At 41.4% G+C, this 25696-nt stretch overlaps 2 protein-coding genes across 3 annotated transcripts; both read right to left on the bottom strand.

Annotated features, from left to right (window-relative positions):
- Positions 1-891: 891 nt before the first annotated feature.
- Positions 892-11231, bottom strand: atp6ap1lb (ATPase H+ transporting accessory protein 1 like b). Its single transcript, XM_037242996.1, has 7 exons — positions 11015-11231; positions 6028-6065; positions 5382-5464; positions 4315-4553; positions 4082-4132; positions 3562-3805; positions 892-2816 (listed from the first exon to the last, which is right to left on the bottom strand). Exons 1-7 carry the CDS (start codon positions 11146-11148, stop codon positions 2580-2582), a joined length of 1026 nt encoding a protein of 341 aa, XP_037098891.1. The 5' UTR covers positions 11149-11231; the 3' UTR covers positions 892-2579.
- A 2946-nt stretch (positions 11232-14177) lies between these two features.
- On the bottom strand, positions 14178-25696 carry b4galt3 (UDP-Gal:betaGlcNAc beta 1,4- galactosyltransferase, polypeptide 3). Of its 2 annotated transcripts, XM_037241383.1 has the most exons (7): positions 25401-25695; positions 24086-24573; positions 23605-23840; positions 23273-23463; positions 19105-19227; positions 18186-18290; positions 14178-16488 (listed from the first exon to the last, which is right to left on the bottom strand). In XM_037241383.1, exons 2-7 carry the CDS (start codon positions 24366-24368, stop codon positions 16137-16139), a joined length of 1290 nt encoding a protein of 429 aa, XP_037097278.1. In that variant the 5' UTR covers positions 24369-24573; positions 25401-25695; the 3' UTR covers positions 14178-16136. The 2 variants fall into 2 exon arrangements, with proteins under 2 accessions (XP_037097278.1, XP_037097286.1); XM_037241391.1 differs by lacking the exon at positions 18186-18290 and having other exon boundaries at positions 25401-25696.

The raw sequence follows: 25696 nt of genomic DNA, 5'->3' as shown, positions 1-25696 counted from the left end.
CTTGACTGCAAAGTCCAATCAAAAGTTGACTCACCAAGTCTCAACAGCCATTAAAAAAAACGCCATTAGAGCAAAACAATAATTGGCAGTATAACAGCAGTTAGTGTGAACGATGTTATCTTAGACAAGAGGAAGAGAGAACTTCAGCAATTGCTTTTTTTTTTTTTTTTTTTAATAAAGCCGACATTTGAAATAATGTGAAGACGAACCCGAGGAACCGTCCTGCTGATCTCATGAGCTCCCACAATGCAAAGCAGCTTATTTAGGACTCACTGATTGATGTTTGAGGTCATCATAAAGAATCTCTGCCCGGCTGTAAGAAGCGCTGATGAATCATTAGTAGTCTTCCTGGAATATTTGTTGACTTGCATTTCCTAATTAATCTTTTTGTCACTCTTTGAGTCATTGTTATATTGTAGGCATTTGAGTTCTCCATTGGCCTGGCAGAACCAATGGCAGACGATTCCAAGAAAATCAAACACTGCTATCTAGAGGCTGTAATATTGTATCACACCATTAATCGGCAAATGGTTGGTTATTCCAAACGTATTCGAATGCTAACTGGGCTATTTGACGTGATTGTGGCACTAAAAAAGTTGACAATAGATAACCACAAATAATTTGACTGCAAGAGCATCTTTTGTCTTCCATTGCGAGACGTTCGTATTCTGCCTTCTCCTGGTTATGCTATGAAATTACACTTTGTTTTTTTGTGTAGGGTTAATCAAAGACGAAAATATTTTTTTTGAAGTATTTATCATTTATTCGTGCCAATTAAATACGAATATCACTCTGTATTCTCCGTTTTACATTGGTGGGATTTTAAGATAATCGTATAACCTTTGCTGAATAGTAACAGCGCTCCTCCACATATCAACACAGCACACATTCTCCTCTAAATATCATTTATTGTTCAGTCAGTTGGTCCTTGGACAAACTCCCCGCACTCATTTTATAGTTTGTAGGATACACTTATGACCAAAGAACACATTTGACACTGCTACAGATTGACAGAACTGCCATATCGAATGTTAAGATATCTACTTATTGTCATGCTGACTCTTTTTCTTTTCAGTGGTGATGACTGACTGATGCTGTCACTGCTGCTAGGGTGGCTTCTGGCATAATAATGGCATCCATAAATCCTAGTATTGTCCCTCTATGGTTGGAAATTGGATTTACTGTTTGTTTGACTGGACTTGACTTCATCAGACCCGATTTTAAAACAAGTCGACATTTTTTGAAGGGGACGCAAATCATATCACTAGACCTCATCTTACTACACAATGTATTGTAATTATGCTTCTTATATTTGAAGTAAATTGATGTTGGAAAGAGAGCCGGATGTAGCGAAAACGTTTGTTATTATGAAGATGAGCAGTTATCGTTGTCCTGTACTATGTAAAAAAAGACAAAGAAAAAAAGACCTCTGCAGAGTGAGACTTCTGTACATGTATTTGTTTTGCACATACTGTAGCTGAAACGGTTAGCTCTTCTTCACAATATGTCACTCACCATATTTTATGGCAACACCTTTTGAAGCTTCAACTTTGGCAGTCACACCCAGTGTCTCGGCGGGAGGTCCCACGGCCTCCCTTGTCCAAAATCTTGACTCTCTGAGAGTCATTTCATCAGAGCGATGCACTTCCGTGTCACCCTCAGGCGGGTCGTCGTTTGCACCATTGTTCCTCGTATAGTTTTTAAAGTCTGGTGGTCAGTGCTTTTGCGACTAACCAATGTTGTGCTAGTTTGTAGAACCCCTCTCCACTCGTCTTCATCCAGTGGGTCCATAAAAGGCCATTTCACAGTTAAATCCCAAGCAGCAGTCTTGTTTTCCGGACGGGGTGAGAGACATGGAAGGCTCAGAAGGGCCGTTCACTCCAGCCAGATGCGAGACCAGAGTTTCCTTATGTTCCCGTTCGCTCTGGCTCTGAAGCTTTTTTCTTTTTTTCGTGTGTGCCTCACTTGCTTATTTTAAACTGCACTTCATGCAACACTTTCTGATGATCAGGAAACACTGCACGAGCTCAGATTGACCAGCTTGTTTTTTTTTTTTAATGGCATGCAGCTAACACGACTATTCCAGTGTTAAAACTGGCTTTTTGAAGCGTATAGTTGTTGCAGCAAGTAGGACAAAGGATATCTTCGAGAAAGCTGGAAAGATGATGAGTGACGGAAGCTTGTGATATGACACTTGTGAGTGACCCATGTACTACTTACATTTAATCGAGAGCATCTGATGTTAGCTGCGTCAGTGACGGATAGCCTGATAAGGGACTCATGGCTGGCTGGGGTAAAGGCCGCTTGTCGCCCCTCAGGGCCTCAGGACTGCTGTCCTTAACCTTTTTGACATTTGGATCATGAACTGTAGGCCCAGGAGAGGCTTGCGCATCCAGGCACCGGATGCCAAGATACAAGTCAATGAGGAAAAAGTATCCTGCATTTAGGTACGAGTGATTTACAAGGTATTCACGTGAACAGGCATTTTGTTAAAGAAGTACATTGTGGAGGATACTTTTTCCGTGACTTGCTTTCTGCCGCTGCCTTGCTTTTTCTCTCTCTCTGCCCGTCCTCTTTGCTCACAGGCTATTCTTGTCCGGCAGTTCAGCCTCTGGACTCCGGGGGAAGTAGACGGTCGCCTTGTGCTCTTCATAGCGGTCGATGTGCTTGAGGTGAACCACCATGTGCAGTGCGTAGGCCAGGACCAGGAGCAGGATCAGAGACGTCACCAAGCCCATAAGAATGGCCGGCGTCAGGAAAGTGGCACAGTCACTGGCCGACGCAAACTTGTCCGACTGCACATTGAAGGCTTGAATCTGAAAAGGAAGTCAGGAAGCAGAGATTAGGCAGAATTAAAGAGGACAAGTAGCTCTTACTGGGTTTAGCACACACAGGTTGAGACAGCCTAGCAGATGGCCAAGCACACAGAGTACAGACAGGCCAACAGACTGGCAAACATACGCTATAACAGACTGATGGCACACTAAAAGAAATGGCTGGCAAACAAGGACATGCACCCAAGTAAAAATGGAATGAAAAAAAAGGAGCAGTGTTATTGTGAAATAGGGATTTTATGATATTAACGAGGCAAGACCATGAAAAGTAAAGTCATATCCCTGAAAATAACAATGCCGATTTTTTTTTATCACATTTGAATTGCTTATCAACACAAATATACAAAATGAGTCATGATATGGATCAAAGCACCAGCGGCGCTACAACGGAGTCGCGGGGGCATTGCCCACTTGAAATATGATTGGACTCCCTCCCATGTGCTAGGCCAGCAATGTTTGTCAATGTTTTCTCAAGAATGTTTGGGATTTGTGAATAAATAAATAAATAAATAAATAAATAAATAATGGAACCCTCCCTCCTCATGCTGATACCTGCCCCCAGGACAAAAATCCTTAAGCCAAGCAGATAAAATGATGACTTTTCTGTAATTTGAATGAGCTGTATCAGCAAGCGCAGCCTCCGCTACGTGACAAAATAAATAATAACTGCTGTCATTGACAGACACTGGAAGTAGCCGGAGGTTACTACACCTTTTAGAGACTGTACCTGGAAATCGGTGAAAGTGATGTGCCAGTTGGCGGACGTGTCAGTGTGGGAACTGGGCACCAGGAGAGTGTCGTATTTGTGCAGACTGCTGACGTGCTGGCAGTGATAGGACGACGTAGCGGGAGCGTAAACCTCGCTGGCGTTGAACGTGGCCTCCTGAGTCCAGTTGTAGTGGATGTGCACACTGTCCAGGGTGAACCAGTTTTGACCTGCTGCCTCGTAGAAGGTGTTGGACATCTGAAGCCTGGCGGAGAAGACCATAGTTTTGTTGTGGATTCTGCTTTGGATTCTGTGAGGCTATGTGACACAATTGGACTATATCAGTAGGAGACATGCTATGTCAGGAATGGGCAATTTAGATTATAAAAATGTTTTTCAGTGCTACCTGGGGCTCACATTGGACCACATACCTCCTGTGCATGTGAGTTTGTTAGTGCTGTGTATTTTTATATACATAAAATGTAATAATGTAAAAGGTGCTGATTGTTGAACACATTCCAAGAAAGAACACCAAAATTACCTGATTACTAGACCTCGCAAGTCTTCTACATCACCAAACTTTAACGAAAGCCTGTAGAAGAACATTAAAATGTTAATTTAAAATTTAAAATGTTACTAAGTACAGCACAGGACTGTTTAGAAAATGTTGTTTTTCCATAGTTAAAACCTGGTGATAGATTTATTCAACTAAATTTGGATAGTCTGCTGTGCAATGAGTGGCGCTCCAAGATGTTTCAAGATGTTGTTACTTACGTGGCCTTCTCCTTGGTGCAAACGGAGCCTTTGGTATCTACAGGTGAGTTGGCGTTGAATACTTTCTCAGTTAGATCAATGAAGGTGTGGTTCCGGTAGCGGATAGCCAGCCGCTTTGCTTTGAATAGAATGCACGTCTTGCCGTTGTAGGACACACTCAAGGGGCCGTATGGTCCCATCAGCGACTGAAGTAGCTTCCTCTTGCTGTGAGAGATCCCGGCATGATGCCACTTGAAAGGCTGGCAGGGGAAAAAAAGACATTTGCAGAATGAAAAAAAAAAAAGAAAAAGTTACGCGTCGTAATGGCTCTGGCAAGCAGAAACACTGTCTGACCACACTTTGTCCACTAGAGGGAGACAGTAGGTGAAACCACAACAAACACTAAAACCATATTTGCAATTTACAATTTCATGACGTACAACCTTTGTGTCTTTAGTAATTGTCACCCCTGTTCTAAAATTGTTGCAAGAGTGATGTAGCCCGAGTTGAATTTGAGTCAGTCAGTGGCAGATGTGCGCTTTGAGGACAAGATGATGTACAGTAGTCTATACCAGGAGCTCCTCCATCTTTTTAATCTCTTTGCTCTGAGACTACATCACATTGGAAGGCATTTGTGCTAATCCAGCAATGTATTACAAGACATTTACTCTGAGTGACTTTTTTTTTTTTTGGGTCATCATTTATAACCCACTAGTGGTTGACATATATGGCTTATACCGTTTTTCTCCATGCCTGGAATAGCCACAATTTGAAAAAGAAGCAGAGAGGACATAGGATACTTTAATCTAAATGAAACAGATTGAAGCATGTCTGACTGCATCTGTAGCATATGGTCACACAGATGTGTAATATATAGAATGGTGCTGCGTGTGTGTGAGTGTGTGTGTGCATGTGTGTGTGTGATTTCCTCTGGTGAATGTGACACCAGAATATTCCCACATCCAAGGTCACGCACAGCGGCAGAGTGCCTCGTTTGGTTTTCATCCGCACACACGACGTGTATGCACAAGTGTAATGTGCAGCTGAAGACACAATGTCAATGGAGAAGCAAAAGTGCACGTGCGTACCTGCAGGATTCTCCTGAGTGGGTTTTCATCTTCAGGCGTTAAAATAACCTCTTCGCTTTCTAAGCCGTATTCTCCATCCTGACCTAAAAATGTACAGTTGCGTTTGGTAGGGAAAGGTTACATCAGCATACACATTAAGCTGATCCCGATACTGCTGCGGAGATTGCAATGTAATCATAAAAGTTCAGCCCCCTTTCGCACAAACACACACACACACACACACACACACACATGCATGCACACACGCTTCTGACACACACATGCACAAATAGATCCTGCCTACACCTCCGCGCTCAAGATCCTTTCTATTTCCAGTAGTTTTGCGTCATCCCTGTGACTGACTCATCAGCGTTTTTATTTTGTATTTGCAGTAACACCATTCATTAGTATTTACAAACATCCCACATTACATTGCATCACAACATCCTCTAAATCGGAGCAGTGATTATCTGTCTTTTTTTTTTTTGTAAACCCATCTAAACATATCCGCACATCTGTCAGATTTGCAGTGCAAAAAAAAACCAGGATCCCACTTGTCTTTGCATAAGAGTGAAGAAAAGATGTGGGTCAGGAGCAAAATGCATGTCAGCATGGTCAGCTTGATTGAATCAGGCCTTCCATCATGCCATGTTTGTCACTCACTTACTTGATGTGACTCTTGTGGCTTGTTTGGGGTTCTCTCTGCTGTGGAGAAAAAGAAAAGACAAGACAACGTGAGCTCAAAAGCTTACGGCAAGAAATCACACATTGTAGTTGAAAATAATGCTCTGTAATCAGCCATGTGCACAGTTAGCCCCTGAGTCTCTGGTGGAATGTGAATCACTGATGTGGTATTGACCCATATATTGGACACGCATTTCCTTCACGTGTGAGACCCGAGCCAGCAGCTGCTCCGCACTCCCTCTTGGGCAATCCTGCGCCGCTGCAGTCAAGCTAACTGCTGCTCCTTTTAACTGTCCAATAAAAGACGTCATACAGAGGAAATTGGCTTACTGGGCAGCGGCGGATGGGCCCGTTCTACTTGTCGGGATGCATTGCTTAAACTCCGTGGAATAAATATCCATGTCCAGTTCAAGCGTTTAATTAATAGTCATCCTGCTGTTCAGAGAACAAGCATATGCTACATCCTAAAAATATTTTTGGTGCAGTTACTTTCTCCATTCATGCATTGCTATGAGCCAGTCAAGCTGAAAATTTGAAGCAGTTGGGTTGGGCTGGAGCCACATTCATGGAGGAGAAAGTCTTGACGTCAGTGAGATGTTCAGCCTATTCTTTCAGGTGGTAGTTGTTGCCCAAAGGCTTGTTTTTCCTGGCTCTTGCATCCAAGTGCTGTGCACAATTGCACAGACACGGTTTACATGATTGGCGCCCGCCCAACACACTAAATAAATCTCAGTATTTCATTCTGGGATAGGGAGAGTTGATATTTAACCATAGAATAGATCAAAAGGACTGGGCTTCATGATTTTATACATTTCTCGACGTCGTTATTTATTTTCTTTGTGTAAGAGTTGATTTAAGAAAAAATATGTTTGTGAGCAGAAGCCTGAAGTTTTTTTGCTTCTGTTCATAATTGACATCAGGCATGGCTGCCCTTCTGAAAGAACTGTAAACAGTACTGCAGGTTGCCAATGTATTTATGTAAGAGTTTCAGCTGTCTGGAGCTGCTATCCACCCATCTGGTGCAGTTTCTACCTGGACAATGTTATGTGGTTTGGTGCCAGGTGGATTAGGATTAGCGGCGAACACAGGTCGGCTGGAGTCTGACCGCGTGGAGACAAAGGCCACAAGCACAAATGATGAGATTAATCGAGTCAGATTCTGCAGCATGATGAACAGTGCTGACTTGAAGAAAGAAAAGAATAATATCTTGCACATGCTCCATCTATTGTAGCTAACTAGGCCTCATCTGGTCGAAAAGGACCAGAGGAGTGCGCAAGTGCTAGCTAAAGCCCTGGCGTTTGTTCCTGTGCCAATTTGGTGAGGTCAGCAACCCGGGACTGCTGAGGCCGCGTCATTGGCTGAGCCTGTCACACGGGTGCCCGAGTGCTGAACATGCCTTTTTATATAATGGACCTGTATAATGGAGCCCTTTTGGCTCACCTCACTCCCTCTTGATATGTCTCATAAATTTGATCACGCCCGCCCGCCAATGTGCCACCTGATGTCATGAGGATGTTATGATTTGAGCACAAAGCACTCTGAGGGACTGCATAGTCTCATAGCGTGCACGTTCATGTTGTATGAATACAGTACAAGTGTGCATATTCACAAAACATCACATTTAACACACGACTGGCTTTTGTCACACAGGTGGAGATCAGAAGGCGGAAACAATTGAGTCAGTCTATTGTAGTGGGGTATTTTTCACTATGCACCAGCTCAAGAAAATATTTGGCTCTCCAAATATCACTATAATGACATTAAAACATTAAACTGTAAAAATGTAGACATGGGATTCTATAAAAAACAAAAACAATTACGTAATCCAAATTTGTTGCCATTGTCTATCATTGATGTAAAATGTAGGAAAGAAAATTCTAGTGTAAACCAATAATAAAATAATAATAAAATAATTGTAAATAATTGTAAATAAAAAGTTGCAAGTAGGACAATAACGCTGAACACTGGTGCACAAACTAGCTCGCAATCTTAAAAGGTCGTAGGTCATCATAAACTGAGGACACCTACGGGAAGTGCAACGACGTGCACGAAGTACCCAGGTGAGCCGCAACTGTTGTGGGTGACACTTTTTTGCTTCATAAAACACTGGCATTGAAACAGGAGTTCAAAGCATTCACTGTAAGAATTCCCAATTGCAATAAAGTTTACTGCAATACACTTTATTTTAACAATAATCGATTACTATGTTGATAAAATAATCAGCATGTATCATATAAAAGACAATCCTGTGGTTAGAGGCATCATTCGGAATAAATAATTGGTGAAAGAAAATCTGACTCAATCCCACGCTGAGTAGATGCAGGCAGGCCTATGAATAGATTCCTTCGAGCAGATTGATCTGAGGTGTTGCCCGTCCGTCCCTGTTGCCATTTTTGTGGAGGTTTGATTACAGCTTCTAATTTAACTGCTGGTCAAGTGTCGAAACTGATGAGAACATCATATGCTTCAGAGATCAAATGAAATTTTGGATTTTAAACGCATGACTCATTAGTTTTTAGATCCGTAGAGTAAGAATTTAATATAAACAGATTATTTGCTCTTATGAATGTTGTTTACGTTCATCCTTGATTAATCTTCTCTTCCAAGATATTTTGCTCATAATCAATTTCTATATTTAGCTCAAAGTGTTTCAAAAATTCAAGGATATATTTAAGCCCATTTTGACATTCCCATCCACTGGTGGAAATATGGGGGAGGAGTTAAAATGGCTGTGTTCAGTCCTACAACGGCACAAATGTCCATTTCAAACGGCTCCTGTCTAGGAAAACGCCAAAAGAAAAAAAAAGTCCCACTATGCGCACACTTGGACTGCATCTTGTGACAGACTTGCCCTAGTCATGACAGTGGAGCCCTTAATCCTGACGCAGCGTCACTTTGTTCCTTTGCAACAAGGGCATGCATGAAGAAGTCTGCATTTGCAAGTCATGTCACACAAAGTTCTTTGGCTCATCACTTTCCTCTGGGGGATTGCCGTAATATATGTATATGAGAAACCCAATATTTGTAGTAGTAGTACTAGTTAACTTATTTTGCTTACATTATACTTTAGTATTGCATTTGTGTTCAGAAAGTATAGTTGTATGTGTACAGGTGTATGTGGTAACATACTCAATTAAATTTGAAAAGTTTAATCTGTTTATATTAGTACTTTTTATGCCATGCGATGAATAATTTGGATTGATTGACTATACGTGCAATTACATTATTTGTCACATATTGGATGGTTATAGTTCAAGAGGCATTCTGCATAATAGTGAAAGTTGTTTTGCCCCATCTCCTCTTTCAGCCAATGAGATGCTATTTGGAAGTTTTTAGAAAAAGCCAGCCATAAAAGGCTGCTCTTACATAACAACATGGTGAGTGTGTCAGAGCTGAAAATGATGCTCCAACTTGGGGAGCTGACAATGAGCTCTCACATTACTTAGTAGGTTATGTATAAAGTTTGATCCTGACCAAATGGGATCAGATGGAAGTAAGGCAGACCCTTTTCTATCATAGTGGATGGATGTGAAAGTTAAAAACAGATTAGCTGGAGGCGTAATTAGAGCAGTGCAGAAAAATTCATCATTTCTCACAACCAATCGAAAAGGGCAATTATTAGTCATTAAATTTATGATGCCCAAATAAATAAAACGAATACATAAATAAACAAATAAATGAATAAATAAAATCCCATTTCTACATTAGTCCTTCAAGTCCTTGTTGTTTTTTTGCATTTGTGAGTCAATCAAAAAAAAAAAAAAAAAAAAGCTGGGTGAACTCAAATCTTCAAGACAGCAGAATTTTGATCAAATTTAGGTCAGGCAAGTCAATAAAATATTTTAAGTTTTGCTGCTGTGAAAACTGGCTTTCCCGCATTTCACAACAAAGAAATATGAGTAAAGAGGACTACCTTTCTCTTATTTTAACCCCCAACTTAAAAATAGAAGTACAAACACTCCAGCAAATTGTTTTGAAACCAACCTAACTAACAATGTCGTCATGAATGTGACTCATTCATATTTTAAAGTTTCCAGGATTTAATCGCAAGTAAGCAACGATATGAAAAAGCATTGACTGGGAATTCATCTCACACTAGCCTGTCAGCAATTTGAAGCGCAACACCAGGAGTTGCAGTTTTTGGGTCCACAGGGGGGACTCAGACCATGACCCTCTACTTCCAAAGCTCAAGACTACAGATCAGAATAGTTGTCGGACATCATGCATAGCGTGACATAGTTTTTGAAGCCTAACATGGCTTTGGTTCAATACTATTGGTGGTGTCTGTGATGAGTATGAGCAAGCGAGGCCTATAGCTGCCGGCTCAGTCTCGCCCTCGTAACACTGTTTGTTGTGAGTGCTTCTTTCCATGGCCCCTGAATGCTTGATCCAAATTTGACCTGCAGGACTGCAACATGCAGACACGTCTGGCTACAATTCCCTTCCCCAATCTCCCCCTCTCTCATTTTGTCACCCCCTCCGCCACTCCTCCTCCCTCCCTCCCTCCCTCCTGCCCGCCCGCTCTCTCTCAATGACTGCATCAGTAAATTGACTCCAGCAGACCACCAGTGATGCATCCTCTCCTCCCTGTCCCATCCTTGTTTACCTTCCCTCCATGTCCCACTCTCCCATTCTATGTCCTCATCAACCCACTTGAACGCCCCCCCCATCCCTAGCCTTATTCGGTGTCCTCGTTTCGGACCGACACTACTCTAATATAGACAACAGCCTCATCTGTGATCGATGAGTGGCGTCTGATGCAGTCCCCAACAGTGAGGCAAACAAAGGCTTGCGGTGCAGCCCTCTCCAAACACATGCGGACAAGCTTCGGTATTTACGAGACCGCCAAGGTGAAGCAAGACAAAGGGGAGGAATACAAAAGATAGAATGAACCTTGCTTTCCCACTACACAAACACACACACACACACACCTCTTGTGGTCATAGCGATGGAGAAGAGAATGTCTTTACCTTCTGTCCAAGATATCAGGCACTTCATCGTAGGTGAGCCCTGGCTGCAGCTCTTCATCGGACAGAGTCAGAGCAGGCCGGCTGAGAGCAGACAGCAAAGCGATGGAGCACAGGAGGAATGCGTGTGCAGCCATTGAGACAATGAGAGGAGACTGCCGCTGCTGGAGCGCCGCTTCATAATCTGCTCTCCAAGCGGCCGCCTGGCTCCCAGTTCTTGTGAGCGGCACTCGCCGCGGCCAATCAGCGGCCGGCACAGAGCATCGGCGTGCGTCACAGTTCCCTCGCTGCACCCCCCTCCCTCTCTTCTTCCTCTGCCACCCTCCCACCTCCACTCCTGTGCTCTCCATCCACTCTGCCTCTGGCATATACACAGGTAGCTGCAGGCCAGTCCCACATTTAGGAAGCATCTCGCTGTATTTCCCATCCCATCATACTTTTGCTGTCTCCAATGTCATCGTCAACGTTTGCGCACACACAACCACACACATACGGAGTCGTAAGAGAGGGCACACACGCAAAAACCTGTGAAAGTCAAGGTCAGATCACAGAGGGAGATGGGAGGATGTTGACAAGGGGGGTGGGGGGGCAGAGCCACGACTGCATGACCTAGATCTCCAGTGTGCTGCCACAAAAGCAGAATTAATTCACTTGATCTATGCGTTGTTGCGAGCCCGCAGCGGAGGAAATTGTCCACTGAGGCTGCAAATATGGATGACAGCAGCAGCTGAGCAGCGGTGGGACGAGACAGGAGGAAAGGTCGGACCCCCGGTGACCCCGACCGGTGTTTCAATTTCCGCCTAGGTGCTCATCTGTCTTGAGGTTGCTAAGATCTCACTTGCATTTCCATATGCAATGAGTGTAATAGCAAGAGTGGTTATATAAGAAAAATGTTGACCTACTATTGTGGGAGATTTTCCTCATCGATGCATGGCAAGTGAGTCACACCGTCTGTCGTTTTTCTCTCACAAGAGTAGTGCTTCTTCATCCTTTGAATAAAGATATGCAATGGTCAGATATTATCAAAACAATAAATAAAACCAAGTATCATGCTGAGTCAAAAGCCAAAGTGAATAAATTAGTGTTCAGTGCTGTTGAGGAAGGAGCCAGCTGCCTAAAATAAAAAAAATAAGAAAATTCTGCCAGGCATTCAAATACTATGCGGCTCCACACAGAAGAAAAGTTTTCAGATTAATTTACGTGAAATATTGTAGAAACAATAGAAGGAATTCGCAATACTCAGTCAGAAAAGCCACAACACATCATCTGTGTTTTCCTTGAAGACTACAAAAAAAGAACCGCTAATACCGTTTGACTGCCTAAAAATGATTCCACATTTCAGCTTACAAGATCCCCACTTTGAAGTTAAAAAGAAAATAGCAGATTGATTTCTGTGTCATTTGTGAGTCCATCAAGCTCACTCGGGAGAAATAAAAACATGATGATGAATCCTTAAGAACAAATCAGTGCATATAAAATTTGGTACTCAGCCAATTTAGGATTTCAACTTCTGGACTCTCCTGAGCGTCATTCCGGTGACAAAATCAAAAGTCATCAGAATCACTTCTTCACTTAAACTACAATTTAAAGTCCATTCACATTTCGTGACATAATAACATCCATTATCGACACAGTTGAAGAAACCGCAATTTCAAAACTGTCAAACGATAACATATAGGCTAAAAAATTTGAGGCTGGAGATGTCGCACAGGCCAAGACGGGTCATCTGTGTCTCGCAGGGCTCACAGTAACAGGAAGTGACTAAAGGCTGTCTCAGCCTGCCGCAGTCACTTCAACCGGCCACGGTGTCAGTCTGCTACGTGTAAAGCAGACCGTCACCGCTGTCAGCGCAGATCGACAGGAAGCACGCTTGAAAACATCCAGGTGGAACCGGAATATTCCCCCACAAACAAAACGCTTACATTTGCTTTGCGTTCCCATTTTGCTATTTGTTTATGTTGCACCTAGCTTCTACTTTTGTTCACCCAACTTTGTATTTGGCCTTGTCTCAATGAATCATGCAGCATTCGTGATTATGAAACAGATCGAACATAAAAGGCCGAGGGGGGTCACTGTCTATTTATAGGTATGATCTCATATCCAACTTTTTTTTTTTTTTAATCCCGCTCTTCATACCCACACACAACACTCGTGCTAGTGGTGATATAACAGGTTTGTGCCGTTTCACAGCAATGTGTTATTAATACGTGACTGCTAATCTTCTAATGACCATTTGTCGTCATCAACGTTCACACTCGGTTGGTGTGGGAGGTTCGGTGCCTTTCGCTGCCCATGTGCAACAATGAGGCTATAAGTGTGGGTGAATGTGAAGGGTGACAAAGTGACATTGCTTTAGATGTTCTTGTGATGACACGCACACACTGCACGTACTTTTAGAATAGAATTACTATTTATTTGCTCCGCTTTGCAGTGTCAATTCAACAGCTGGATAAAAGAATCATAATGCTGTCAGATCACTGTCAGAGATTCAACAGATTGATATTTACACCAGTCGGTCAAGAAATTTTTACCATATTTTTGAAGTCGGAGATGCGCATAGTTTTTTTTTGACGAATCACTTGGACGATGATTCCAAATCTGCCCTTGTCTTTTACTTGATTTTCATAATGATAATAATAATATAACAATAAATATAATACGGCAGAAATAATATAAGGTATATATTTAAATATTCGTATATTTACAACATTTATGAATTAATGTTAGGTGGAATTTTTTACAGCGCATCGTAATTTCGTAAAACCTGTTGTGCTAAAGAAAAAATAAATAATAATAATGAATATAATACAGTGAAAATAATATAATGTACATATTTAAATATTTATAACATTAATTAATTAAATTTAGGTGGAACGTTTTTATCAGCGCATCCTAATATTGTAAAACCTGATGTGCTAAGGAAAAAATTTATAAAATGCATAAAGCCATCTCTAATTACAATGTGCTGTTGACGAGTTTTATTATTATGGGTTTGCGTACTTTACATTGTCTGCAGGTCGGTAGAACTCATGAAAGCTGTTTCTGATATTTTGTACAGGTAACGGAGCAAAAGGGGAGAACTAATTCTCAGTATGATGCAGTAAAGTGGGTCCTCCACTACAAACTAACCACAAATAGAAACATACTATATGGTCCAAGCATAGTCTTAATCACAATTTCCATCAATGGCTTTTATTAAACAGTGCAGGTGTACTTAATGTTCTAGCCGGTGAGCTTCATAGCAAGTTCTACATGATGTAAAAGAAATCACACTTGTTAATAGGACAATTCCAACATAAACTGAAAATTTGCAAATAGCACTGCTGAGATTTATTGACATCCTACAATAAATGCCTTCTGTATTATTAAACATTATGTAACTAAAATCATTATGTTGGTAAAGGCTGAGAAATGAGTATTTTATATAACACTATGTAATGGTCTCTGCTTTTAAATAGATACTACTCAATAAACATCTCTCTTTTATGCAATTACATCCACTGATTATCTGATGTCTAGCCTGTTGCAAAATGAAGATGCGCGCCTTTAAACTGTCAGGATCTGAGAAACCCTCCAGGCAGAGCAATGCGCACCTTTGATTGGCTGACTCCTGTGAATGGTGAACATTAATACTTAACATTCAAGTCACACACACCGCACTTTCATTCATTCCTCGGCTTCGCTCGGCACTGTGCCATCGGCGCGCCTTTGAGTTTCGCACGACGAGAGCGATGGACGTAGGCACAATGAGATACAGACATAGTCTACCATCAAACAAACCATTTAGCTCATGAGCGACTGATAAACAATTACATTCAAATTTCTATCTGTATTATATTCTTAACTGCACATTTTAAATAAAAGCATATTTTAACTGATATCTTGATGTAAATCACTATTTAGAGCAGCAATAGATGCAACAAGCACATTCAATTCACACCCCCTCACACACACGCACACACGTATAGTTCACGTCCCCTCGTCAAACTGCTGAGATACATTCAAAATGGCTGAATTAAAATATAAAATTCTATCCTCTGAGTACAATATCTTCCTTCTAAAATGTCCTCCATTTCAATGAATGAATGAAAACAATCGTAAACTCATCTACACAATTAGATGCTTCTGGTTAATTATAATATAACAGTTTCTCTCTACGAATTAATCTGAGTTTATACAGTGTTTAATTGTCACTATAGCCACTTCACACTATAGACACCAGGTAGTGATACACCTTAAATATTATCTGCAAGGTTGGTTTCTTTTTTTCATTCCCGGTAATAGAAGAACACTACAATATCAAAGATCATTACTCCGTGTAACAGGAGTAGAATCAATAACAATTACAGCATCATGCTCAACATATGATTATCTGACAGTCATGATAGCTATTATATGCCGAGTCATCCAATAAAGATCTGTTTCCATAAACTATGTATTTACGTGGTTTGATTGTCTAGAAAACAAAACTCAAAGAGAGAGGCACCAAACAAAGAAAATAGAAACTGGTAAACAAATAAAAATGTTTCTCTATATAAATATAATCTGTAGTGACCTTGATGCACATTGATAGAAAACAGGAATCCTGGAACAAATATGTAGCACTGGAGGAGCTAGTTTTTTTTTTCCTTGGGGGGGTGGGGTGGGGGGGGGCGTATCTCAAAGGGTTTGCAAAACATTTATTTTACAAACCCAAAGTATTCTTCAGAAAATGCTGACAAAGATTGAGTATATGTTCCCAACGGGGAATGGGTGGTAATGTGGATAAAAATTCCTTGAAAATTGGGGTCCAACCATATTTCAAAGGGGCCAGTGCCCCTGCGGCCCCCCCCTTCTAGCTCCGCCAGTGATATGTAATCTTTGAAATTGCGCCTCCCTGCTTTTGAACATTTGCCATAAGGTGGGAGAGGTCAAATAAATCTCAGGTTGATATTAGTTTATAAAAGCGCGTTATAAGAGAAGGCACAAGTTTATTCGCAGCACACCGAATGAAGTTGTGGGTTATTCACTCGTGGTAGATTTGACTTGTTGAACCCAGTCTCGTTCGTGAAAGTCCAAAGTGAAAACCAAGTGGCATCCTGCAAGCATTCCCACGAAAAGCCACGAAGAAAAAAGCCATTCAGTGCTACAGGTGAGACGCATGCACTTTTGTTTTCTCCTGGGTCATTTCAATAGCTGCCTTTGTCTGAGGCGCTTCTGCCTTCATGCCATCAGGTCTTGTTACAGTGACATTTAGGACCACAGGTCTTTTACTCTCTGGAGTCTTGGGCTCCCGATTATCTGTGGCTTCCGTCTTGGAGGCGCTACGTAGATGCACAGGGGTGGCCGTTTTCCCCTGAGGGTGGTGGGGCTCTTCTCCGATGTTGACAGTGAGGTTAGTGTAGAGAGGTTCCTCCTCTTTAGAGAGGAGTTCATAAGTCAGGGAGTTGAAGCCGTCAGAGCGCCAGTTGAGTCTGGTCCTTTTCAGGAGGTCAAATCTAGAATGTTTAAATAGAAAAGCAATAATGAGGTTTGCAAGGGTTGGAATACAACTGAGTCGGTTCTGTATTAACTCGATACTGTTAGAAATGCACACAAGCAATGTTCTGACACTTTGAAACAAAATAAATGCAAGCAGAGAATATATGTAAAGAGAATAAGTGAACTTGCTGACATGGTGAACATTTTTGGCTAATATTAGCATTTTATGAGCATACATTTCAGTTAGAAAGCTGAAATTATACTGTTTGACAAATATATTTTGAATTTATGAAAATATGAAAAAATATTTATCATAAATTAATTGATATTTCAATATCAATAGATGGGACACATGCAAAATGTTCAATATGATAAAAAGATAGAACATTTGCTACATTATTAAAGTGACTTTTGGACATTAAAACCATGCAATGATTTAACCACTTCCACATAGTCTAGCTCAGGGGTGTCAAACTCATTTCACATTGTGGGCCACATACGGCCTCGGTAGATGTCAAGTGGGCCGGACCGTTAATATTATACCATACTCTGCTATAAATAACCAAAATATATCTTTCCTTTTTATTTATTTTTTTTGGGTGTAAAGAAGCACAAGAACATTAGGAAAATTTTGAAATTTAATGAACATTCCTTTTACAAAACATTACATTAACATAACTTAAAACATTAACAGTAATGCACTTTAAGATTGAACGAGATTTATAAAGAAAATAATTTTTAAACCATTTACACATGTCCATATAAAATCAAAATTTAATCCCTGCCTACACCTTACAAACTAAGAAGAGTGCTATTAAATGTGTAAAGAAGAAAGGATTCACATGTCCTGTAAATGTGGAAACTTCATACATGAAACACACATACACATACAATACATATTGAACATTCATAGAGTTGCATGAACAGTAGAAATCCACCATACTTTTTTGTAGTGAAGTTCCTGACTAAGATTAAACTGCACACTTTTTTAATCACCACAGTAAGGATTCATCTTCACAGAGCTGTATTTTTTCAATGCAAACAGTATCTAAGGCAGCATTTTAAAGGCATTAGACTAGTCTAGACTTGTTTTTGTTCCCGATACTTGGCATCTTTTGGCCTGTACAAGTGCATCAATACCAGGTGCCATGTCCTGACTAGCTGTCACTTTCAGAATGTCATTTAAGTGCTTGTTTGTGAGCCTTGAACGCATTTTTGTTTTATTGATATTCATTACTGAGAAAATTTGTTCACAGAGGTAGGTTGTCCCAAACATGCCTTTAGCCTTTAGCAGCCAGGGCTGTTAATTTGGGGTACCCTGGTAGTAGGGTACCCCAATCTGCATGTCTTCGGCTGTTGTGGTGTCCATCATTGGCACCAACTTAAGAAACTATTCAGTAACAGTCAATGTCTCATCAACTCCACGAATAAATAATTCGAATTATCCTACGGGCCTGATCGAACGCGGGCCTGATCGAACCTCCTTGCGGGCCGGTTTCCGCCTGCGGGTCGTGTTTGACACCACTGGTCTAGCTCATGCTAAAATCACATATGTCATATTAAAAACAAAGGCGTAAAATAAAATTTCACTGGAATGTGTGCAAATATATGGCAACTTAAAATTCACAGATTGATTATCCCGCAACATTTTCATGATGAGGCATTTTTTATGCTGATAAAGACCAGACTACTGCAGCCGTATGTACTCACGTACCTGTGTGGGTTTTGCTCATTCCCTTGGTCTCCTCTATGCCTGATCATTTTGTAATGACCAACGGCCACTGGGGGGCGCACAATTTTCATGCCAGACAGACGCACTCTGGTTGAGCAGCAGACAATCGAAAAAGACAGAAAATGAACACTCGTGGAAAATCAGTCAATAAGTTTGAAAATAAATTCCTCAATAGCTGCTATCTCTACTATTGGCACCACAATATCTAAGTGCACTATTTGCTATTGTGACATCTCCCTACATTTCTCTGGGCACTAACTCTCAGGTTCATGGTACTTCCTGTTAAAGATCAGTTGTTTTTATTTAATTCGAGGCCAAATTGCTATCTCATGTGGGGTTCTGTATTGTTCTGTTTCAGCGTGGTCAATATGAAGACTGATCAAATTTGCAACTGCAATCAAAGATGCGAGGCTTCTGGTGGTCCCACATGAATTGTTGATATTTACAGTTTTGGATTCAGATATTTAGTTTTGGTAGATTTGCTCTCCAGCTGCCCTCATTTTCTGCCAACTGTTATTTGGTTTGTTCTTAGTTGGATTTATTGCCGACTGTCATTCAGTCTTTGTGCTTGTGCTATTATGTAAGATTGAAAAGCTAGGCTGGTTTTATCAACTGCCTAGAAACGTTTGCCCGCTGACACTTGGCTGCTCTTGCCTAGCGACCACCGTACGTTTGGATGTGACGCATTCAGCGTGTCTCCTAACAGGAATTAGTGGAAGGGAGCTTGTCCATGCAAACTTACTCACTGCGCCCATCAAAGCCGCAGCAGTGCTAGGTGATGTGAAGATGAGAGAATGAAAAAATGAAACATGCAAACCAAGAAAGATGCAGAAGTGCAAGTAGAAAACAGAAGACTGTGATGAGTGACAAGAAGCTCATGATGGATGGAGCACACTTTTACCTTGCCGCGATATCGTCATCCTCTCCCCCCCAGCCCCAATATTGATTGGGGAAGCCGTTCATCTTCATGTACTGGTCTGGAGTCACTGCAGAAACCCCACCGAAATACTGTGGGTATGGTAGCCTGGGAGGGTCACACAAGAGCTTAGTTAGAACACCTCAGGGCCAAGTTGTTGAAATCCTAGAGAAGATTGTATTTTTATGCTTTTCACACATAAAAGTATATTCTTATAATTTTAAAAAGTACTGTACTGAAAGAAAAAATATCAATAAACAAAATTACAAGTACCGTATTTTCCGGACTATAAATCACGATTTTTTTTTCAGTTTGTCCGGGGGTGCGACTTATAATCAGGAGCGACTTATATGTGAAATTATTAACGCATTATTACTTGATCATTAACACATTACTGCCTTAGTTGATCACTTCACATGTTATTTTCACTTTAAACCACATAAGGGCGCACTAGGCCTGTGGAATAATTGGAAACGCAAGAGACAATGAGTCTGACGTCAGCGCCTCATGTACTTCTGGAGTCAGCAGCGGCATTGTTTATAAGTGACAGGGAGGACGAAGATTTCGATGGATTTAATGATTTGGAGTGACAGGGATGGTTTGATAAAATTGTTATTTATGTTATAGTTATTTCATATGTAATTTATATATAGTTATCTACCGTGTTGGCCCGAATATAAGATGATGTTTTTTGCATTGAAATAATACTGAAAAAGTGGGGGTCGTCTTACATTCGGGGTCTAGACATTATACCCATTCACTTGTGTGCAGCGGTAAGTTAAAGGTTGCTGGTATCGACTGAGTATGTTGCAGTGATCGTGTGCGTCTTTGACACAAAGTGAGTATATACCAGGGGTCGGCAACCTTTTTTACTCAAAGAGCCATTTGGGACCGCCCCCCAATGAAAAGAAAGCACCCGGAGCCACAACCCATTTTGACATCATTATATATATTATGCATGTACGTATATATTATGCTATGTACAAAAAACTATTGCATTTATGAAAATGAAATCAACGAACTGCTGCAGAGAACACAGAATTTTATTTCTGCATGTAATAAAAAGCATTTTACACTTGGTTGATGCTTAATTTCAAATAAAATACCCGGTGTCTGTTTGAGTCCTCGTATTTAAGAAATAAAAATCCAAACTTACCCAACCCACTGAACAAAAAATGCAAACAGCCTGCAGTCACCTGTCCTCTTATTTATGAGATAAAAATCCAAACTTATCCAAATATTATCCACCAGCACGGAACGAACAATGCAAACCAAAAAAATGCGCAGTCTGCTTCTGTCCCGTCGCGTGTGCAGCCAGTTGTCCTCCTGAATTAAAAAAAAAGGACTACTTCACTTAATATATAGTTATCACGCTGGTAGTGTGCTGGAAAAACGCCGGCTGCCAGACGTGAGGGACGCCAGGAATTCGAATGTCGCACATCGGCGGATGTGACGCATATTTTGGGCGGTAAAAATATTAAAAATGTTTAATTTTAATGTTACAAGTTTACCATAATCTTCGAATTCAGAATTATATTTTAAAATGAACAAACTAAAATAAAATTTAATTTTTTATAAAATACTCATTATTTTCCAAAGTCACAGGGAGCCGGAGCCATGGGTTGCCGACCCCTGGTATATACATTTAATTGTTACTACTGTCCACTGTTGTGCCGTTTGTCCGATCGCGGTTTGCTTCGTGTGCGCGCCATTTGATTGACAGCTCCGTCGCGCTCCTTAAAGTTTGCCTCGCATCGTACGAGTAGCCGTTATGCAGCGGCACGGCGACTAACGGTCGCCAGCAAATGTATTTTGTTGTCTCAATGACTTATGTTTGGTGTGTTGCCGAGAGTATTTCATTTATGGTTATTTAGTATGGCGGAACCGTTACGCGCAGTAAGTTATGTAATGTGTGCCGGCTACTAGTGTTGTGTGACGTCAGAAGTTGAGCGTTGACTTACATGCTGTATTTCTGTCTGTTGCAGAACCACACACACACACACACACACACACACACCCCACACACCCTTCACACGCTTCATACAATAATCACACACACAAGAATCACATTCACACACCCAAAGACTCAGCCATGTACACTATACATACCTGCTCTCACATCCTGATGACCAAACGTGTCCCTATACCCTTTTGCCAGTTTGCCTGTATGCCCCTATGAGCCACAGTGCCTGTTACTTTTTTGCCAATAATTCAGGAAAGCAATCAAAACTGAACCACATCTTCCCTCCCGTGTTCTGACCGACACCCGGGGGCAAAAAGAGCATAACCATCCGAGCCAATCCCTTATACAGTCCTCAGGCTCCCCAATAATAGCAGTAGCAGTTTGCATTATTTTACTGTTTTTCCTTATTCAGATTTGTTTCAAGACTACAGTTACAGTTGGACTTCACTTTGATGGTTAATGCAGTTATTGCAATTTTGTTGTTTTATCACAGTAGATTGGTTTATTTACATTTCAAAAACCAGAGGCCATTAATTTACAAATGTGATTGCACTTTAGTTTACATATTTAAATGTTCAGATATTAATATGTGATAGACAGTTTTTGCATGATTTGAATGAGGCAAAATAACCTGCTTTTTCTCTCGAATATATTGTTATAATCATTTGTTTCAGATGTAATCATTTTCTGTATAAAAATTTAATTTCATGTTCAAAAAGTCTTTTTTCAACCTTGAGTCTTGAAAAAGAGGGGGTCGTCTTATAATCAGGGTTGTCTTATATGCGGGCCAATACGGTAGGTCTGTGGAATAATTGGGACCGCAACTGACGATGAGTCCGACGTCAGCGCCAATGTACTTCCGGAGTCAGCAGCGGCATTGTTTATAAGTGAAACGGAGGACAAAGATTTCGATGGATTTAATCATTTGGAGTGACACGGATGGTTTGATAATAAATGTTATTATATAGATGTTATTTATGTTATAGTTATTTGATATATAGTTTATATGTAGTTATATAGGTCTGTGGAATAATTGGAACCATAACTAACGATGAGTCTGACGTCAGCACCACATGTACTTCCGGAGTCAGCAGCTGCGTTTTTTTAAGTGACACAGAGGACGAAGATTTCAATGGATTTAATGATTTGGAGTGACACGGACGGTTCGATAAAATTGTTATTTATGTTATAGTTATTTGATATATAGTTTATGTAGTTATATAACCTGTGAAATAACTGGAACGGCAACTGACGATTGATTGATTGATTGATTGATTGATTGATTGATTGATTGATTGATTGATATCTTTATTTCGAACATCCAAAACAAAAAAGAAAAAAACAAAACAAAACAAAACAAATAACACCGTCGATGAGTCCGACGTCAGCGCCGCATGTGCTTCCGGAGTTATTTATGTTATAGTTATTTGAATAACTGTTAGTATGTTACGTCAGGCACGTTCTCAGTTCCTCGTTTGTGTTTATGTAATGTTAGCATACCGTATCGTTTAGCCTGTTGTTGCCTTTTAATGTCTGTTCTTGGTGTTGGATTTTGTCAAATAAAGTTCCCCCAAAAATGTGATTTGTACTCCGGTGCGACTTATATGTTTTTTTCTTCTTTATTATGCATTTTATGGCTGGTTCGACTTGTACTTCTGGAGCAACTTATAGTCCGGAAAATACGGTAGTCATTAAAAGTAGCTTACTTGTGAAAGAACATTGTCACTTTTTTATCATCATTTACAAAATCATGTCTACAACGTGCTGAATTATTTTGTACATTTAATGTGCGCTGATATTTTGAGCCACCAACTCATTAGCCATTCTTTATCAGGACTCCTGAATTAATCAATCAATGTCACTAGACTCATTAAAAAAATGGGGTCAGATCACAAAAGTTACCAAGTTGGCAACAACTGCAGACAGTTGTAGCTCCTCAAAAGGTTTCAAAATTAAAAAAAAGCCCTGTAATCTTTTCCAGTTTAGTTTGACTTTGATCAACTGTCAGACTGTAGAAAGGCCAGATGTGGCCTGCGGCCAAATTTTGTATCAGTCTGTCATTCGGATGCATTTGTGGAGATTGTAGCAAGACGGAGACTAAATAATTACCCTCCGAGTTCCTCACGATAACGACTTGAAAATCATTTCTTGCAAATATTTATGCATGGTGGGCAAATGGACTGTGCCTACCTGTATTTGAACTTGTCCATGGCCACAGACAGGTGTGTTGGAAACTGCTTGTGGCAAGTGTAGGTATTGTGGTCGTTCTCAGGCAGCAGGTCAACATCATGGAGGAAAATGCAGCTCCATTCCTCATCTCGAAGGGCTTCCCGCACACCGACATTCAGCAGCTTGGCTCGGTTGAATGTACCATTCCCCCACTGCAAGACAGAAACAGACATAATAGTTCAAATTCTATCAAAAGCAATCAAAACATGATTTCAAAGATGTGCAGAATAACCTTCAATTAATGATGCAATGATTTCATTTAACAATATGCATCGCAAAGTCATTCTCCTGACCTGATGTACGATGTAGATGCTGTAGTGGATTTGTTGCCTCTGCAGGAAAGGATGGAGGTGGTAGAGGAGAGCACGGAGGTGTGTCTGCCGGTTTCGGTATGGGACCACGATGGCAGTGTGGTGCCGGGGTGCACAGTCTGGTGGACGGTAGTGTCCGCCTGGCAACACCAATGGGTTCTTTATTCTGATCTCCTCCAATGTCAGAGGTGAGGAAAGATGGACAGATACGGGCCCAACTGTGGGGATAGGAAAAGTTTCATAAAGTGACATATGATCCTCCAAGCATATTTTGGGAGGAGGGGGGCAGTGCCCTCGTGATCCCCCTCTAGCTCTGCAAGTGCCTGCCACTATACAGCGCATGTTTCTCAAGTTTGCAGGTCAAAGCAAAAAACTGTCCAATCATCTGCTTATATCACAACAAACACTTAAGTCGTATAACTCGTCGTATCTCAAGGCATGTTTGGTATATTTGCTTCCTCACCTAACAGCGGGGACACAATCTGGCAGCTTGCTAGCGGTGGCCCCGTCACAGGAGGTCCAGTGCCAGCATTGCGAGGTGGGGGAGGCGGTGCTCTCAGATGACTGAGGTTGGTGTAGACGTCGTGGGGTCGCGAATAGTCAAACTCTTGCTCTGTGGTGTGCACCAAGACGGACACCAAACCTTTGAAGCCCCCAAGGGAGAAATAGAGCACAAAGGCAAACTGGAAGCCCACCAGCAAGGCCAGTGTGCACGGGGAACCCAGAGAGCGCCCGCAGCAGGCCATAATCAAGGAGGGTGATTGAACACACAGAAGCAGGATGAGTTAAGTTATTGGAGGAGGAGGGGCAAGGAAAGGAGGTACGGGAGGAGGGGATGGAGGGAAAGCATAGAGTGAAGGCTCAGGTGTGTGCAGGGAGGGCGACCATCATCGGGGACAGATGATCGTCGTGGTGAAGCTCAGTCTGGACTGCCATCACCTCTTGGTCTCACTAAGAAAACACAAGGAAGAACAGGCTTTTCATGATATTTGGATTAGGTGAACTGGAGCCAATTTGTTTGACTTTAATTAAAGTTAATTAATCAAGCAAGCAATTATACATTGAATTTATTCATTTTGAAAAACTGATACATCGAGTCCTGTAATAGTGTGTTGCTTATCTATAAAACTTTATTAGTACTAGTCATGATAGTCTTTATTTTTCACATCTCGACATTTTCTACGGCTACCTATTTTTTGAGAATATTGCCAGCCGCTAAAAAGTGGACGGCGGGCGGCAAATGCCCCCCACAATAAACCTGCATGACTGTCTATCAAAGGAAACCTTACGTATTATCGTTAGGTCACATAAAAGCATTCCCTCCATTAGAATCACTAGCTACAAAACTGTTGCTAAACTACAAATTTAAGTTGAAACTTGGCAATGACATGAAATAAATGTCATGTTTTGTTTTGCTCCTGGTTCAGCGATGTGGCATTGCCGTGCAAGCGGCGCTGCGTGATGGCTGCAGATCAAATGAATCCAACGTCGCAGCTCCATTTCATGACATGCAAAAGCAACCGTCGTACGCTTGCATTTAACTGTTGGATATTTTTTTTTACCGTCACAAAGCAGCTGTGGAATGGAGCTATGGGTTCAAAAGCATCATCACAACTAGTGGAGTAGCATATCGCGCTCCAGATGATTGATTAGCCAGTCATCACCGTCAGCAATCAGCTCCAACAAGTCTGTGCAAATGTGCCTGAATTGTCTCGTTGGTCACAAGCCAGCTTCTACGTCTGCTGTGTGCACAAGCACAGCAGCTCGTGCAGACTCACCAGCTAGCACGTCGCTGTTGTGACATTTCCAATCCAGCTCGAGGCTTCCGTTGACAATCCACAGGCCGCAGCCAGCCTCCCAAAAGAGGCAATGGACCAAAAGATCCAGTTTGTTCGCAGATGCTGCTCGCTCCTCCCCCTTCTCCTCCTCCTCCTCCTCCTCACCGTCTTGCTTCCTTCCTAATCGCTCATCTGGGGGCAAAATCGGACGAGTTTGCACGCAAGAGCGTGGCCGGATTGACTGCGTGCTTGAGATGCATGTCCTGCTCTCTCACCGCGAGTGCGCGGCTTCAGCA

Source organism: Syngnathus acus, chromosome 2 (genome assembly GCF_901709675.1).
Source record: "Syngnathus acus chromosome 2, fSynAcu1.2, whole genome shotgun sequence".
Taxonomy (NCBI): domain Eukaryota; kingdom Metazoa; phylum Chordata; class Actinopteri; order Syngnathiformes; family Syngnathidae; genus Syngnathus; species Syngnathus acus.
This window is presented reverse-complemented; position numbering and strand designations above follow the sequence as displayed.

What these genes read in the sequence shown, in the direction of transcription:
- atp6ap1lb (XM_037242996.1), bottom strand. Translation starts at nt 11,148, where the DNA reads ATGGCTGCACACGCATTCCTCCTGTGCTCCATCGCTTTGCTGTCTGCT. An exon ending in CCTGATATCTTGGACAGAAG is followed by an intron (nt 6,066 to 11,014) that starts GTAAAGACATTC and finishes TTTTCTCCACAG; the next exon opens with CAGAGAGAACCCCAAACAAG. An exon ending in TCACTTTCACCGATTTCCAG is followed by an intron (nt 2,817 to 3,561) that starts GTACAGTCTCTA and finishes CTTCCTTTTCAG; the next exon opens with ATTCAAGCCTTCAATGTGCA.
- b4galt3 (XM_037241383.1), bottom strand. Translation starts at nt 24,368, where the DNA reads ATGGCCTGCTGCGGGCGCTCTCTGGGTTCCCCGTGCACACTGGCCTTG. An exon ending in GCATCTACATCGTACATCAG is followed by an intron (nt 23,464 to 23,604) that starts GTCAGGAGAATG and finishes TCTGTCTTGCAG; the next exon opens with TGGGGGAATGGTACATTCAA. An exon ending in ATGGACAAGTTCAAATACAG is followed by an intron (nt 19,228 to 23,272) that starts GTAGGCACAGTC and finishes TGACCCTCCCAG; the next exon opens with GCTACCATACCCACAGTATT.